This window comes from Borostomias antarcticus (assembly GCF_949987555.1).
Source record: "Borostomias antarcticus genome assembly, chromosome: 2".
In the NCBI taxonomy this organism is placed as follows: domain Eukaryota; kingdom Metazoa; phylum Chordata; class Actinopteri; order Stomiiformes; family Stomiidae; genus Borostomias; species Borostomias antarcticus.
The window spans coordinates 19,872,196-19,889,965 of record NC_140235.1 but is presented as its reverse complement, the minus strand read 5'-3'; the positions used below and the strand labels follow the sequence as shown (position 1 = coordinate 19,889,965).

Sequence of the window (17,770 nt, the reverse complement as noted above, 5' to 3'; positions counted from 1 at the left end):
AGACCATTTTTGATCCATTTCAACGTCAGTCTTTAGCAGACTGGCAGCGGCTCTGAGCTCACAGTTAAAGGATTTTCCAGACCATACAGTAGGAGGTGCAGGCCCTGTGAGAGGTTATGTAAAGGGTTGTTCCAGTAAGGCTTGGGTCTGGGGTCATTTCCCCTCAGAGTGTTTGTGTTCAGTAAGAGAGGAGGGGGGTCACGGGGGCTGTGGTTGGAGCGTGGCGCCGGCTGGGTGGCGGGTAGCAGAGGAGGAGAGGAAGAGAGCAGAGAGGATCAGAGAGCTAGCCGCTCAGGTGAACAGGCCGGGGACGGAGGGCAGATGAAGAGATCATGGGGCTGCTGCGTCTCCAGACGGGCCCCGGAGACCAGCAGGAGCACCTCAAGCCCTCCTGGACCCTGGTGAGTCGGCTGTTCAGACCTCCCTCCCTACGGCCTGTTTGATTACAGTCTTTTCTCCTGGGCTTGAAGCCCTATCTTCATATTTTTAGTTATTGGTAGTCTTTGCATCACCCGGATCCTTGAAATGTTATTTGAATGCATGCTTATTTCTCAAGAGTATTGCTAGTAGCACTAAGGGACCACAAGAGGTCCATTTTGGTCTCAGGGATTTAGTTGGGGTTCAAAGTCTGGTATGCAGCACAAACAATCAGACTATATTTGTCCAGCCGCCTTAAGGTGCTTACACATTCTTGTTGTGGAGTTATGGAGGGAGTTTAGGACACTGCTGCATGTCAAGTCCTACTTTTCACAGAGACCTACACCACTGTATACACTAGAGGACAGGACAGCTCCACTATTGGCGCCTGTGTGTGTTCTTCTTCTTCATATGGGTCGGTTGTTGCTTCTTCTACCCCCAGGCTCGGGGCCGAGGGGTTGTCCTTTTAGCACCCAGAGCCTGGGTGAGGGTGTGTGTGTGTGTGTGTATGTGTGTGTGTCTGTGTGTGTCTGTGTGTGTGTGAGCGCACGTGCATTTGCCATACATACTGTAACTGTAAACATGTTTTACTTGTTCACGTGTATACAGTACCTCATAACAGGCCCTACATAACAGGCCCTACATCAGGCATGATGTGGTGCCGCCTCATTGGTCCTCCTCGTCCGTTTGTTTGAGAGACACCAGTCCACCCAGCTACAGTGTGATACAGAGAATGGCCCAAAACTAAAAGCGCCCCCATCAGCAAAATCCCTGTAAACAATAGATCTTTATAAGCTGTTACTGCTGATTGTTGTCTTTTATACAAGTGAACCCACTGGTCCTGTGGTCCTGTTTCTTTTTTTTCTTGTTTTTTGATGAATTTATTTCAGATTTTATCGCATTTTCACCATTTTCATTTGGTAGCCAATCACACCTGAGCTATTGTCCAAAATTATCCCGTCGCTGCTGTGGAGGGTCCGTCGCATAACCCCACAGCTACCTGACTACCAGCTACCTGACTCTCAAGCCCCAGACACCTGATGGGGTCGCCATGGAGCGGGGGACCCTCACACTGAAATAAACTAACCATCCTTGGCGGCCCAATATACCACTTCCCTGTGGGATCCGGACAGATTCGGATATAGTGACACCAGGGCGCGAACCCTGGTCCCCGGTGACCTCAGTGATCTGTGGTCCTGGTCCTTGTTGTGACCTCAGTGATCTGTGGTCCTGGTCCTGGTTGTGACCTCAGTGATCTGTGGTCCTAGTCCTGGTTGTGACCTCAGTGATGTGTGGTCCTAGTCCTGGTTGTGACCTCAGTGATCTGTGGTCCTAGTCCTGGTTGTGACCTCAGTGATGTGTGGTCCTAGTCCTGGTTGTGACCTCAGTGATGTGTGGTCCTAGTCCTGGTTGTGACCTCAGTGATGTGTGGTCCTAGTCCTGGTTGTGACCTCAGTGATCTGTGGTCCTAGTCCTGGTTGTGACCTCAGTGATCTATGGTCCTGGTCTTGGTTGTGACCTCAGTGATGTGTGGTCCTAGTCCTGGTTGTGACCTCAGTGATCTGTGGTCCTGGTCTTCGTCCTGGCCTGCAGCCACGAGGCCACAGCCTGCTGCTGCTGCTAAGCAGCTCTTTGTCTCTGAACTGTACAGGACAGCAGATCAAACTACGTATTTGCTGAGGCTGTTGTTACTAACAACAGAAGTGCCATCAGGTTGTGGCAGCTACTGTACTGTACAGTACTGACGGCTGACTGGGCAAGTACTATGAAACTGAGACTGATCTACTGTAATAGAAATCTAACTACAAAATGACATACAGTACTGGTAGGTGAATATATATTTGTAATACTGTATTCTGTTTAAACCAAATTAGTAAGCCTGTTAACAAAAATCTACATTTTATGTAATGAGTTAGAGTTTATCAAAAGTCAAGGACATTCAAATGACCACTGAACTCTAACTCGCTGCAGCACTGTAGCTTACTGCCGCCGTGTCCTTAATATTTTCTTCATGAGATATTGACTGGAATCTCCTATCTGCCATTCTGTGCTTATATCTGTCCATTCACTATCTATAGTTGCGTGATTTTTAGGCTATGCCCACTAGACACTCTCACCTCCTGGGTCTGGTCACAGAAGGCAGGATGCTGCCATCTCAAACCCTCAGCACGTCTGCTTACACTCTGCTACTGGTGCCTTTGTTTCCTGCGTCTGGTTAAGGTTACACTTTCTGCAAGCATACCGGGCCTCAGTGCTGAATTTATCCTATTGTTTGTTGATGGTCCAACATGATGTTTTCATGCACTCATGAGGTTTATGTGATTTGTGTGACAGACGAGGCATATGCCTCTTCAATGCTACATATCTCCATATTCTGATATCTCCATATCTTGATATATCGGCCACATACAGTATACAGTGGCTTGATTTTCTCAGTCTGTGTTGTGCTCTCTGAGAAACATTGTGTCCTCTCTGATAGATAAACATTTTTATTTTTTTTTACATTTAATGGCTGCTATGTACTGAGAGCTGTTCCTCGTTTGCTCCCTGCACAACTTCATAAATTCTCCTAACAAAATGACTTATCCTTTGGCACTCACTGGCATCAGCATTCAGAGGATGTCTCAAAGACATGCTTCAGATGCCAACTCTAATCCAAACAGATTTAACAATATCGGCTGTGTTGAATCACAGATAACTCTTGAATGTGGCGATTGTTTTTCTCCCATTGTCTGCAGCTACAGTACACAGCAGAAAACTCCAATGTAATCTTGTGTCGTGTGAACTATACTCACTCTACCTCTGCTCTCTCTCTCTCTCTCTCTCTCTTTCTCTGCCTTCTTCTATCAGTTCAGCTACTGTACCATCAAGATGACATCAATATTTTTCATGTCTTGTTTTGACCGGCCTTTGGCCCTTCACCTGTTGATCTTCTACGTTTCAGTCATGAGGTTAGTGCAGTCAGCCAGGAAACAACTGTCCATCCCTATGTGTAACAGAAAATCAGAATCAGAATTAATTTATTGCCATTGTAATTACATACATTTTTTTTCGACCCATAGTGCTTAGCAGTACAACAATGGACAAGTGCAAGGACATGACATGACAGGGCAGGGCAGGACAGGACAGGACAGGACAGGACAGGACAGGACAGGACAGGACAGGACAGGACAGGACAGGACAGGACAGGACAGGACAGGGCAGGACAGGACAGGACAGGACAGGACAGGACTCATAAAGTGCAGTGATACAAACATAAGAATAAAATAAACGGTGCAATTTGGACTACAAAAAGAGAGCGCAGTAGTCAGTCAGTTTAGTGCAGAGATTGCAAGAGCTGGTGGGGAGGTGGTTAATGTAACTAAACCAGACTTCTGGTTTGAGGACTTCACTGTAGGTTTGTGGGTATGAGCACAGAAGTGGTAGTCACTCGTTTCACTATTCACTCACTTCCTCACTGTGACCTAAATCACCTGAAATACACTACGACTTTGAGAAGGAACTTAGGGGCACGTTTACTCTCTTTAATGCCCTTGTTCACAGCCTGCTTGGTTGTGTGCGGATTTGGATGTTTCTGTGTTCTAATAAACACCCACAAGCCCTTTCACGTTAGTAGAATGTCCAGTTACAGTATTTGACTAGGTTAATGACAGTTCATATAGCGGACATCTTGTTCAGACAGGAGACTCGGCGCTGAAGCGCTGTGATAGAGAAATTCAAATAGGTTTATTCCTACGATCATTGTCGTAGGAAATATTGATTTTGTTTCACACTGTCCTGTTTGTTGTACAGAAGGGCAGCTGTCTCTGTTTGTTTGCCCTGATGCCCCCTTCTAAAGCCAGTTTTATGGCAGGAGACCCCCCCTCAGGGGTCCCTTCCTCCCAACTCTCTTTGATTATTGAAATGTACCTAGGTCAGCTGTCAACCTGTAGAACTGGACTGGTAACCCCCTCATATAATTGGTTAGCTTTAATTATGCATTTGTGGGTTGTACCCTCAGTGGATATAACGTTTTGAGGATAATCATTGCTCTTGGTGGAGCGTCTGTCTCCATCCAAGAGCCTGACTGCAAACCCGTACTATATAAATAAAACGTACCCAGCTTTGGACTTTTAGGTCAAACTTGGCATTCTCCACTAGGGATGAGACGGTATGGATTTTTGCATTACGGTACAGTACGGTATCTAGTTACACGGTACGTTTTACGGTATTTCACGGTATACGGCATTTCACCTCCCCAACACACATAAAAAAACAAGTATTTACTATACAGTATATTATATATTAATAGCAAGCTTATATTAAATTACTGTTGCAAGCAACTTGAAATGTGAAGTTTCAACAGTGCATTATTGTGTAATACCGTAAACGTAATACCGTAAACACAGGGAATGTCACGGTTCTAATACCGTGGATATTTTATACCGCGGTTCACGGTTTTACGGTATACCATCTCATCCCTATTCTCCACTACTCATTTATTCATTATTAGAGTAAATCCAGCGCAGCGCTGACCGTACATTAGATCCCTGTAGTAGCACAGCACTCTTCCCTCCGACGTCCCAGAGGGGCCTCCATACCCTGCCCTCTCTGCCCCCACCCTGCCTGCCGTAGGGCTGATACAGCACCACACACACACACACACACACACACACACACACACCACTCTCCTGCATTAAACATGAGGGCTCAGTAGTAGACTCAAGCCCGGTAGGTGGACCGGTGTCCTCTCTGTGGGGGCAGTGAGTCATAGGGAGACAGTTCCAGACAGGCAGGGTCCTGTGACCACGGGGTCCTACTGGTACCTTTCAGCCCCCCAGACTAGTGTGCTGTGACGCAAGGCCTGATTAGGCTAGTGCTGCCTACCAGGGACTCTTTTTAGGGAAGTGGGACAGACCCTCTGTGTTAAGGGACCCGTGTGTCTCTGTCGTAGAGGCCTTCAAGAACAACAGGAACACTTTGGTCAGTGTCCTAGTAAAAGGAAGCTCCACCACAAGACTTCTGCTAACAAAACCATACTTTTCTATTTCCTAATCCATAAGCTACTGTGTCTGTGCACTGCATTAGACAGATGTCCTGTTTTCTTGATAACTGATGTTCATCATTATCAAACTGCCATTGCTCTTACAGGTGAGGTATACATCAATTTACAGGTGTATACTGCACAAAATAACTTACTGTATAGATTCAACACATTTGTTTGCCGATGTGTGGGTTATATATGTAAATGGTAAATGGACTGTACTTATATAGCACTTTTATCCATCCATTCACCCATTCACACACACAGTTGCAGCTGCCATACAAGGTGCTAGCCTGCTCATTGGGAGCAATTTGGGGTTCAGTGACTTGCTCAAGGACACGTCGTACATGTGGACAGGAGTAGCCGGGATTTGAAACGCCAACCCTACATTCATTGGACGACCCTCTCTACCTCGTGAGCCACAGCGCCCCCCCAGCACCTACACTAGTAGTATGTGCTGTTGTATGCACTGTAGGAAGTGTAGTTTAACCCAGGCTGTTGATGGTGTTGCTTTTTGTGTTGGTCGTGTCTCCAGGTGGACACCATGAACTACGTGGGCCAGCTGGCTGGCCAGGTGCTGGTGACGGTCAAGGAGCTGTACAAGGGCATCAACCAGGCCACCCTGTCGGGCTGCATCGACGTGGTGGTGGTCAGACAGCCTGACGGAACGTTCCAGTGCTCCCCCTTCCACGTGCGCTTCGGAAAACTGGGGGTGCTCCGCTCCAAGGAGAAAGTGGTCAGTCTCTCTGTAGAGCGCAAAGCGCCTCTGTGTATGAAATACGCTATCCAAATAAAGTTTGATTTCATTTGATATGAGGGGGGGGGGGGGCAAGGGAGAGAGAGAAAGGGAGAGAGTGGGAGAAGGAGAGAAGGAGAGAGAGGGAGAGAGAGGATGGGAGAAGAATGGAATGGAAGAGAGAGAGATTCACATCCCAGCTGCACTTCCCAGACACACTAGAACACTCTGCTACACCACTGGCACTTGTCTCTATGGCACAAGTATAACACATTTTTATACTGTATTTGCCTCACCAAAGCAGGAAAAATTAAATCTGGCCTTGATCCAGAAAACAGCGCAGGGTAGGTTACTGGGTAGCTGCTGAGTGTGTGTATGTGTTTGTGTGGTGTGTGTCTGTTTTGGGGATTTATCAGTTGTAATTTGGTATATAGGCTAATGTCTCAACCTTGTTTGTAGTTTGTGGCTTGTTTGTTTGCATTACATTGCATTATCCAAAGCGCCTTACAATAATTGCATTTAATGTAGGGAAAGCCAATGTACTACTACTTGCCAGAACTCACAAGTGCATCTCCATGCTTGCCTCAGGGATTGTGAGGATAGATTACAGGCGTTACAAAAGAGCAACACCTCCATATTGGTGACTGTGTGGCTTAGCACAAATGCCACATCTAATCTTGTGGCCCAGTTTTCATTCACAGCGTTTTCCCCAGACATTGAATCCCTTGGCTCGTTCCCAAGTGATTTACCTGTTTTAACTTCCAACTAGAAAGGGTGCTCAGAGAGCACAGGGCTCCGCCCATTAATGCATTTTGTTGGTGTAATCGAGTTGAAATGGTTAAACTCACTTCTCAGTATAAATATAGCACACTTGCACGTTTGAAGAGTAAGCTTTTTGGTGGTGTAACTGATAGTGGTTTTTATTAGAGGTGGTCATGTATGAACACAACTGACCATACTTGTGCACTTGTGTAATTTTTTCAATCAGCCATTACAGACGGAAGACATAAGTTACAAAACTATACACAGAAATTAAGTCCAGTGTTCATTCCTCTGGGGGGTAAAAAAGGACGGGCACTAGCCCAGTGTCCATGTCTCTGGGAGGGGTAGAAGGGAACTAGCCCAGTGTCCATGTCTCTGGGAGGGGTAGAAGGGCACTAGTCCTGTGTCCATGCCTCTGGGAGGGGTAGAGGGGCACTAGCCCAGTGCATAGAAACATAAGACAATATTGGGCGTAAACAGCAAAATAAAAAAAGCTGACATCAAAAGCTGAACCCAGAAACCAAACCCAGGTCGATGCATTGCTAGACTGATACATCACCGCTCGGCCACCGGCGGTATAGTAAACCTGGCAGGAGAAGTAGACTTTAAGGGAAGGAAGCCGGTATGCCGGTATGGCAAATGTTGTTTTCTTTTAATTCTTGTATCCGCCCAGTGATTCTGATCCGCACTGTAATGGAATTTAACTGATCTAGTCTAAAAAGGATTTACCAAGATTCGCTCAAAAGGTTAAGTCTGGTTTATTGTGAAAACATACGAGCGCAAGGACTTTCTGGACAACGCAACAAGAGTGGTTTATCCAGAGAAGTGCCGCCCCTGGGTCTTGCTCTGCCTTATATGCAATCAAAACACAGGTACGGTGCTTCCAGGATGTGATTGGCTACTCCATTGTACGTCATATGAAATGGCAGGCGTGGCCAAGAGTACAGACATGTGACATGAGAAAAAGGCGGCAATTGGGGACAAAGGATGACAAAGGATGGTTATTCTGTTGTAGACAGATTCTAGGTGTGTGGACCTCCTGGAGGCTACCGTCTATGTGAAACGGTTGAGGGAGGTGGTGAATTACAAAAGGAGAGAGAGAACAAAAGGTTTAAGGTGTTTGGATGTAAATTCTATATCAGCACCAAAATGTAATGTCTTCCAACTTGGCCCACCGAGAGTGAAAATCGCTCTGGTAGTTTTTGTGTAATCCTGCTATGTGACCAACGAACGAATGAAATAACACACACGACTGAAAATATACCCTCCGCCAGCGGTTGCAGGGCGGAGCCAATTAGCTATCAGCCTTGGCTGAGGTCAGATCGATGTCCCTGTTCCCTGACTCTGCAGATTGACATCGAGATCAACGGGGAACCGGTTGAGCTGCATATGAAGCTGGGAGACAATGGAGAGGCCTTCTTTGTTCAGGAGACAGAGCAGCACAATGTGAGTATTTGTACAGTTTTATGCTTATACACATGTTGATAAGTAACTTGATAAGCAAATATTTGTAAAAACAAACAACAACAAAACACAAAAACAAATAGTGTATTACAGACCTCTGTAGGCGATGCACATCTGACCAGTTCATACAGTATCACATAGTGATTCAAGTTTTTGTTGTAAAAATCATTAAAGCCATCTTGTATTTAAAGGCAGTGTGTACTGCATATTCTCACTGTAGCACTGCAGGCTATGATGCCCCAATCTGGGCATTGAAAAAGACCGCCGTCTCCAGTCTCACCCTCTCACCCTTTCTCAGGAGATCGTCCCAGCCCACCTGGTGACCTCGCCCATCCCGACCGAGGAGGCGCTCTTCAGGAGCTGGGAGTCCAGAGCCGGGGGATCGGGTCCGGAGAACGGCCCTCCCCAGGCGTCCGAGGACCCGGCTTCATCCCCGCCGGCCCAGCCCAGCTACGCCACCGGCGTGGGCAAGAAGAAGAAGAGACGCAGGAGGAAGCACAAAGCAGCAGACCCCCGTAAGGAGGAGCACACCCCCACCACCGCGGCCGGGGAGGAGGCGTGTGACCCCAGCTCTGACGAGGAGCCCCACACACAACACAGCGCCAGGTGATCCTCAGACTCGCTATGAAAACCTATGGGACGTCCCTGAGTGGATAACGGCTCGATACACCGTCATCTGTGGGCGTGTGTAGTTACACGCACATCGCTTCTTGTTGGAGTGCTGGAAGAGTGGTGTAGACTGAAGCAGGGCCTGCAAACTCATTCACTCCAGTGCTCCATACTATACTGTATATACAGACATTTAATACCATGGATCGCTTTCAGTTCAAAGACCTTTAAGGTTTTAAAACCCAATAAAAGTATGTGTTGGGGTGATTTCAGTGTGCAGACTATTTCAAGTAGCCTATATACAGGCTCACTCGATCACATTTGGTCTACTCTAACCCTGTCTGTTTGGGTGTGGTCGTGGTCCGGTCTGTTTGGGTCCAGCCGGGTTTGGTAACCGAGGTTTTGGGTCTGTGAGGTATTTACCCCGCTGGTCTGTCCGTGCTCCTCTCTGCCCCCCTACCCCCAGGTTGTCCACGCTCCCCACAGTGAAGGACATGGCGGAACACAGGCGGCCCTGCTCCCTCCACTCGCTGGACAGCTACCCTTACTCTGACGGAGACTGGACTCCCTCCGACAGGTACGGATGTCACTCAGTATTCACGCACGTTACGCAAACAGACTGGATCATTGGGAAACATTTAAAATACCCCCCCCCCCATACCGACCCAGGATTGAACCAAACAAACACTGTGATTATCAGGTGATTAGTACTGTATGTTGTATAAGTGCTGCCAGTACAGTGGGAGCAGTGTTCTTCCATGCGTGTTTCTAGTCTAGCGTTGTGTTCTCTCGCTGCACCAGGCCCCACTCTGAGCCCCTATCCCCCAAGAGCGACTCAGAGCTGATGGTGAAGTCGTCAGAGAGCATGCTCAGAGCCGAGTCGCACATGCAATGGTCTTGGGGAGAGTTCCCAGAATCCACCTGGGTAAGGCTTACTTTCATAGGTCTTTCATACTACGCTGAAACATGAAGGTATTTCTGATGTTTTTATTATGGCATTGAGCATTTTGTACTACAGTAAATCACACTTTGTTCCACGACGTCACACTGCCTCTCTTATTGTCCAGGTCTGCAAGAAGGACAGAGTGGAGCCGGCGAAGACGGTAACCGTCACGCCGTCGGGGAGTCCCGAGCCTCCGCCCAAGAAAGTGACCATCACCCCATCGGAGAGCACCCACTTCCGGGTCATCGTCAGCTCCGAGGTCGCGGAGGGCAGCTCGGGGGCCCCGCAGGCCTCCCCGGACCCCGTCTGCGCCATCGTCAAGCCGGAACCCCGCGCCCCCAAGCCCGATCCGTGCCGCTCCGGATCGCCTGGACCTATATCTGAACGCTGGCGGGCCGTACTTGGGCCCCGTGAGCCCAAACCCGACCCCTGTCCCCCCAGGCCGCAGCGTAGGGCCCGCTGGACCTCGTTTCCGCCCCGGGTGCCCGCGCCCGGCCAGAGGGACGACGGTGGCGCGGCCGATGGCGCCGTGTCCGGTCACGTGACTGCGGGCAAGCCAGACGCCAGGTCCTGTTTCCAGAGCAGAGGTACGCTACTCAGTCACTAATGTAGCTCTTTTCTTATATCCTTATATAAGGGGGAGCTCACACTGAACAGGGGAAAGCTAACTAACAAAAGATAGGCCTGATAGTCATTCAGCATAATTATATTATTAATTGATGTGTAATGCGTATATATGAGTAGTTCTCTGATCACATGTATAACACATTCATTACATTTAGGGGTCATGAAGAGGTTAAATGTGTTTGAGTGTACTGTAGCACTATGTAGCGTGTTCTGGGTTTAGAGCTATGACTATGACCAGTATAATTATGATTATACCGCGGTTATCACAAATATGAAGGAAAATGGATTGATGACATTAAATCAAAACTCGTATGGGGCACCACTCTTATGTACAGAGAAACAGATAACCTTTATCAATAGTCTAATTTATTCATCAATCTCATTCTGTAGGCAGAGTCCTTGACTCAAGTGACTTAAGATAATGTGATGGCGCTCGGACGTGGTCAAAAGTTAATAATGTTTATTGAAATTATACTAATCAATTATCAAAATAATATTATAACACAATTCAAATAACAGATGGAAAAACACATGTGGCAATATGAAAACAGCAGAAATGAAAAGAATGATGTCATGGGTTATCACAGCCTATCCTAAGTCTTCTAAGCTTAAACAACACTTTGGCATCTCACACCACAATCATAGGCGACTGTTGGATACGACCTTAGTAGTGGTGTGTGATCGCGCGTTGTCCGGGCGGTGTTTGTCTGGCTCGAAGCAGGGAGGAGGCACGTGACTGAAGGTCGCTCGGTTTGATGAAAGGGGCAGCGCGCCTTAGCAGCATGGGAGCAGTTATTTACACACAGTACAGTTGCATTACAAATACAGTGCATCACACCATAACTTGGTTCACCGGGCTTATTCACATGGTGTTTGCATCACATGGGGGAAGATGGAGCAGTTTCATCTTTATTAAAGAAACAAAGCAAGAATGGAGGTTCCTTTGTTCCACTGTGAGTCATGTCCTATACCACTACAACTACTTAGTATACTTCCTCAAAATAGAAAGTGCTGTACTATTGCAGAGGAAGCGTCTTTATCATGAGTGCAGGCTCAGACATGGGCTGATTTGCGACACTCGCGTGCGTCAGTAGTAGCAGCAGGAAGGATGTGGCTTCCCTAGACAGCTCAGCTCTGGGAAATTCTCATTTGTCTCCGAGTGTGAACTTATCTTTCTCTTGTACACGTGAACACTCGCTGGCTATCAGGAAAGGGAAATGACAAAAGGCGGAGCTGATCTCGATTACTCTGTGCCGTTTGTGAATGTGGTTGCGTTTTCCTTATCTGTGTTGCCAAGGTGTACGGAAGAGAAGCCAGCACCAGGGCCCCGAGGATATCTACCTGGACGACCTGACCGCACTGGAACCTGATGTGGTCGCTCGCTACTTCCCAAAAAAGTAAACATTATGCACAATACCTGAAACCACAGTAGACTGAAACCAAACCTTGAACGCTTTCGACTCAATTGACCACAACAAAAACATGAATCTGACCCACAACGTCTTCATTCCAGTTCATTCTGCTTTGTTCAGAATGAATCAAGTACAGAATGAATTGAATTGAATCGAACCGAGCCTCTGGTTCTGTGTGCGTTTCAGTGAGTCGGAGCAGGTTCCTAAGCACTGGGTGGAGGTGGGGAGGCGGTCCGGGTCCCAGTCGCCTCAGTCTGTGGGGAGCGCAGCAGCGGACAGCGGGACAGAGTGTCTGTCGGACTCTGCCGGTGACCTGCCGGACGTCACCTTGTCTCTCTGCGGAGGTGTGGGAGAGACCTCGGAGATCTCCAAAGGTGAGACCGCCAGTCTACGGTATAACAGAAATGAAAGCATGGGGAAAGTCCACAGGATATTCCAAAATGCACATTTGGGAAATAGAAATGTGCGGCAAGTGGGCAGAGTGAGGATGGAGGATAAAATGACTAATATAATTTTATATTTGAAAGCGACCAACAGAGAGGTTATGGACAAACAGATGTGGATGTTCTTCTCTTACAGAGAAATTCATGGAACATATCATCTCATATCAGGAGTTTGCTGAAAACCCAGCAATAATTGACAACCCCAATTTGGTGGTTAGAATTGCAAACCGGTGAGTCATATTCCTATCATACTTCTCACTAAACTCACTAATTCATATTGTTACGTACTGTACGTCACTGTAGTTCTGACAATGGGAAAATCAATATATATAATAGCAAAATGTAAAGTGCAAATTTCATAAATGTGATACAATACCGTAACAGTCCTTATCCTAATTTTAACAGATATTACAACTGGACATTGGCAGCACCCTTGATACTCAGTATGCAGGCTTTCCAGAAGAACCTGCCGAAGGTACAGTAGGGCCAATGATCTCTCACTGTACTGTATGTACAGTATGCGTTATGTATGATTGATGTTGTCTGTGTGTATACAGTATGCTGATGAATTCTTCATGTTTTCATGCGTCCCAGGCTACCGAGGAGGCATGGGTGAAGGACAAGATGCCTAAGAAGTCCGGCCGCTGGTGGTTCTGGAGGAAGAGCAGTGTCAAGCAGGTACTGTAGGGTTCTTTATAGGCCCGCTTCTAGGATCATGTTTTTTGGGCGGGCAGCCAGACATTTTTGGTGCCGTTTCATTAAATGCAATTTTACCATCCTACATGATTCGGTCATATTCGGTTGGGTGGTCAACATGACATTTTGAGTGGGAACTGCCCAGGCCTAAACCCCCCCTAGAGCCGGCCATGCTTTTCCTACCGCACTTAATACTGGCCTGTGCACTGTAGGTCCAGCACCCAGAGTTAAATAGTGCTTCCTTTGTGGCCTGGTTCTATGAGTTTCATCTCTTCCTCTCATTTTCCTGTGTTTGTGGGGAAGTAGACGACTTGCCATCATGCAGTCGCACTGCATTTGCTTGCCTGTCCATCTCCAGTAGCATAGGCAAATCACATGTTCGTTCTTCCCATTTCTGAAAGAGAAACACCTGCCGTTTTGACTGTATGATACTGAACATTGGTCTCTTCAGTATGCAAAGGGAAATTCTGCTCCATCAGCTCAGAATATGAAATTAACACTCTCATGACAGTTCAGTATTGATTGGTATGGTGGATAAACTGATGGTGATGTCATCCTCTCTTCTTCAGTCAGAGACCAAGTTGGAGAGTCAGGAGTCCCTCCACACAGAGAGTCCTGTCTCTCACCAGACTCCTGCACCACAGTGAGTCAAACCCTGCCAACACTGCACCACTCATTCTCACCACTGCTGGGCAAGGCCTGATGAGTCACGCAGTGACCCAAACTCATGACTCTGGAATCTCCCTTTCAGAATAAATTATTCAGAGATTCACAGGGAGGTATCACTTGAGTGATTATGAGAAGCTGGTTCCTCCTCAGTCAGCAGCTGTAAACAGAAGCCGGTCTTCAGTTATTGTCTGAACATAGCAGGGGAGCAATCTGAACTGGGGTTATACTCCCCCCTAGTGGTTATATCTGTCTGTGCGCTTCATTCTAGGGTTGACCATAGAGATTACCACAGTTCCGTCTCTGTAGGTTTGCATCTAGGTTGTTATATATTAACCATGCCTTTATCATTAGTGTCTCTGATCAGTTTGTGTTAATGATGGGCCTCTTCTGAGAGAGCTTGATGTTCACGATGGCGTGGTGATGCGAATGCGATGCAGGCAGAAAGCAACAGACTCCTCGAGCGACGACGAGGCCAAAGAGCTCAGCGCTGTAGCTCCTACTGTGGCACCTGCTGAGCATGTGCAGACCGAGCCACTGGCCGCGCCAACCGGCTCTCATTCCTACAAAAAGTCCCTCCGCCTCTCCTCTGACCAGATAGTGAGTTTGACGAGCGTCATTATTTATCCATTCTGTACAATTTCATGGTTTTCTGCTCAATCAGACAACAAAACTGGTACTGTCTGACGAGACACCGATTCTTCTCACTACTTTTTTACCATCAGTCACGCCCTCTCTCTTTCCCTCTCCCTACCTCCCTCTCATAGGCCAGTCTGAAGCTGAGGGAGGGTCCTAACGACGCAACCTTCAGCATCACCACCCAGTACCAGGGCACGTGCCGCTGCGAGGGAACCATCTACCTGTGGAACTGGGACGACAAGGTCATCATCTCCGACATCGACGGGACCATCACCAAGTAAAGTGGATTCTAGGATTCTCACACTTTATTCAGCATTGCTCTCCAGTGCTGTTAGTCTTGGAGGGTAAACAGTTATAAGCAGATATATTACAGAGATAATTAGTAAAGTTACTTAGAGAAGTTACCAATCACCACTGATGTAAAAGCTCTACATTGCAGCAAATGAGCTATTGGAGTATACAGTACAGACACTACTCCTCACACACTAGCGCTCTACTCCTCCTGTCTGATTCCCCAGGATGCTAAACCCCTGATAGAAACCTAACGACCCCTCATGATCTCTTAATCCCACAGCTTCTGTTTGAAGTTACTGAAGTTCTGGTCATCAGCTAATTCGAGTCTGTACAGACTCATCACTGCACAATAAATTAATTGGTCAGTCAGCTTTACTAGTTGAGGAACCACTGGATTATTGTCCAGGTATTTCAACAGACAAATAGCGGTTGAAATTATAAAGGCCTCCTCTCCTCTCTCTCTCAGGTCAGATGTGTTCGGACAGATCCTCCCTCAGCTGGGCAAAGACTGGACTCACCAGGGCATCGCCAAGCTCTACCACTCAGTGCATGAGTGAGCCTCCATAATACAGAAGTAGTCACAATCGTACTGTGGTCTGAATTTAGCTTTGATTCGCAGTTACTGAAATATGCCCTCTTTCTCTCTCAGGAATGGCTACAAGTTCCTGTACTGTTCGGCGCGGGCCATCGGCATGGCGGACATGACCAGAGGGTACCTGCACTGGGTGAACGACAGGGGCACCATCCTGCCCAGAGGGCCCCTCATGCTGTCTCCCAGTAGCCTCTTCTCTGCCTTCCACCGGTGAGTCCAATACTTTGAGGCTTGGCAGCTCTCTGTTTTATATACAGAGCATCTGGGCCGGTGGAAGATTAGGGCTGCGTTTCGAATCGCATACTTCCATACTATATAGTATGCCAAAAAGGATGTAATGTGTCCCAATACATAGTATGCCACGAAGTATGGCAAAAATACCAGGATGTCCTACTACATCCGGGCGTATTTTGCAGTATGCAAGCCAGCAGACTTTTCTGGCTATTCTGACCCACAATCCATTGCACAGCGGGTTAGACAGACAAATGTCGCTTTATGGACTGCGACAGATTTATGGACTAGACAAATTTCAAGGCGCAATGTTATGACAAAGTGGTATGTCCCAATAGGATGCGTACTGCGTGCCAAGTACGTACTTTCTAGGGGCAGCTGTAGTACGTACAGGTAGTAAAAAGTAGAAGTATGCGATTCGGAGCGCAGCCTAGATATCATCACACTCTGATCCTCCATCTTTGCCGCCCTCTCTCAGGGAGGTCATCGAGAAGAAGCCGGAGAAATTCAAGATCGAATGCCTCACGGACATCAAGAACCTCTTCCACCGCAACTCACACCCCTTCTACGCTGCCTTTGGAAACAGAGCCAACGTACCCCTCCTCTCCTCCTCTCCTTATCAATAGGAATAGGATTTAGATATACGGATGGGATTTAAGTTACGTACAGTCATAAATGAGTGACTCAACCCTAGCTAAGATGATCATTTGCTTCTCTGTTGGTCCCAGGATGTGTTCGCCTACAAACAAGTGGGAGTCCCTGTGTTTCGAATATTCACAGTCAACCCCAAAGGAGAGCTGATCCTGGAGCAGGCCAAGAGCAATAAGACCTCGTAAGCTCCCCACACATCTATCGTGCTTGGAGGGCTAAAGAGATGGTGTGGTGATATTCAATTCAACTCAAAAAACGTTGCCCCTCGGGAATAAAGTTATTTTTTTTATTGAATTGAATATCGCCACACCATCACATCTCTTTAGCCCTCCAAGCACAGTCAGTAAAGTGTACTTCTATGACAGAGTGGACTAAACATGGTTGTGCTCCTCCCCGCAGGTACAGCAGACTGAGTGAGCTTGTGGAGCATGTCTTCCCTTTACGAAGTAAAGAACAGAGTGCCACCTTCACTTTGCCAGAATTCAGCTCTTTCTGCTTCTGGAGACAGCCTATTGCGGAGGTCTGTCTTGATGAGTTGCTGTGATTCTGATTGGCTCATTTAAACCTCTGGTATTATGAGATATCGAGGTGGAAATGGGGGCTACCGCTAGATTTGGTACAGGAGTAACCAAGTAGTATACGTATGTATTTTTGAAAACAGCATTTGGAATCAACATCAATCAAAACTAAGCAATAGTTTTTATTGTAATATTTTGATGGTCTTTTCTACCTGCACTAACAGTACCTGTTGAAATGATCTCTTACTTAAATGTACGTTATACTGTGTCGTATAACGTTGCAGATGCTTTGTGCAATGTGTATTAGCATTCCAAAGGCACAACAGATATGAGAGAGACAACCTCAATAAGAACAGTCTCACGTTAGCGTTATTGACAGTAGATTTACATTCCAGCTTCAGACAAGCCTGATGAGATTAAGGTAGTAAATGACGGTCACTTGCTTGACCATGTGCTACGTAGGAAAGTTCTGCTGCTTTGAAAGGCCTTACTGTATGCTAAGCTTTAATGGAGATTTTGCACTGAAATGCCAATGGAACTGTCACAGTTCTTAGACACAAACTGTATAATACATTCTGGATGGATGCTATGTGAGCTGGCTCAATATATTTGAATATTACAGACAGTTTGAAGTCTTGACTGTAACAGAAGCACTTTCTAAACTGTTGCTGTTGTCAGTGTCTCTCTCTCGTGCGCACACACACACACAGATCTTTTGGAGTAATATGCACTGAAAGCACAACTGTTAATGTTTTGACAGATATTTTCAGGTTTACTTTTGATGTTCTTTTTTTTATTTTTTTTATGTTTTGTATAGTTAGGATATTTATCCCAGCATGCTGATGAATTTCACGAAGTTTAATGTTGTTGCAGTTAAACACGAAGTTTAATGTTGTTTCTCCCAATGTTTCAAGTTGCCATTCTTTCTATGAAAGCAATATATTTTGTGTGGAGAGAACACACATCCTAAAGCTGTTTGTGGCCCTGGTCATATTAGGAACTGCTTCAGTAGCACTGTGTTTGATTACATATGATTTCATAGGATTC

The 17,770-nt window shown here is 46.7% G+C and overlaps 1 protein-coding gene across 1 annotated transcript; it reads left to right on the top strand.

Moving 5' to 3' along the window:
• The first annotated feature begins 270 nt into the window (after window positions 1–270).
• LOC311321654 (phosphatidate phosphatase LPIN2-like) lies at window positions 271–17,765 on the top strand. The gene is made up of 20 exons (XM_084453655.1): window positions 271–401; window positions 5,976–6,176; window positions 8,289–8,384; window positions 8,701–9,008; window positions 9,478–9,588; window positions 9,813–9,936; window positions 10,079–10,541; window positions 11,879–11,978; window positions 12,180–12,367; window positions 12,573–12,666; window positions 12,842–12,911; window positions 13,031–13,114; window positions 13,702–13,775; window positions 14,239–14,398; window positions 14,566–14,714; window positions 15,198–15,284; window positions 15,381–15,533; window positions 16,033–16,147; window positions 16,283–16,386; window positions 16,605–17,765. Exons 1-20 carry the CDS (start codon window positions 333–335, stop codon window positions 16,747–16,749), a joined length of 2,895 nt encoding a protein of 964 aa, XP_084309781.1. The 5' UTR covers window positions 271–332; the 3' UTR covers window positions 16,750–17,765.
• Window positions 17,766–17,770: the final 5 nt, after the last annotated feature.

Bases quoted from the DNA above. Each gene is read 5' to 3' on its own strand.
- LOC311321654 (XM_084453655.1), top strand. From the start codon at position 333: ATGGGGCTGCTGCGTCTCCAGACGGGCCCCGGAGACCAGCAGGAGCAC. The intron at 12,667-12,841 runs GTGAGTCATATT...TAATTTTAACAG, and splicing joins GTGGTTAGAATTGCAAACCG to ATATTACAACTGGACATTGG. The intron at 14,399-14,565 runs GTGAGTTTGACG...TCCCTCTCATAG, and splicing joins GCCTCTCCTCTGACCAGATA to GCCAGTCTGAAGCTGAGGGA.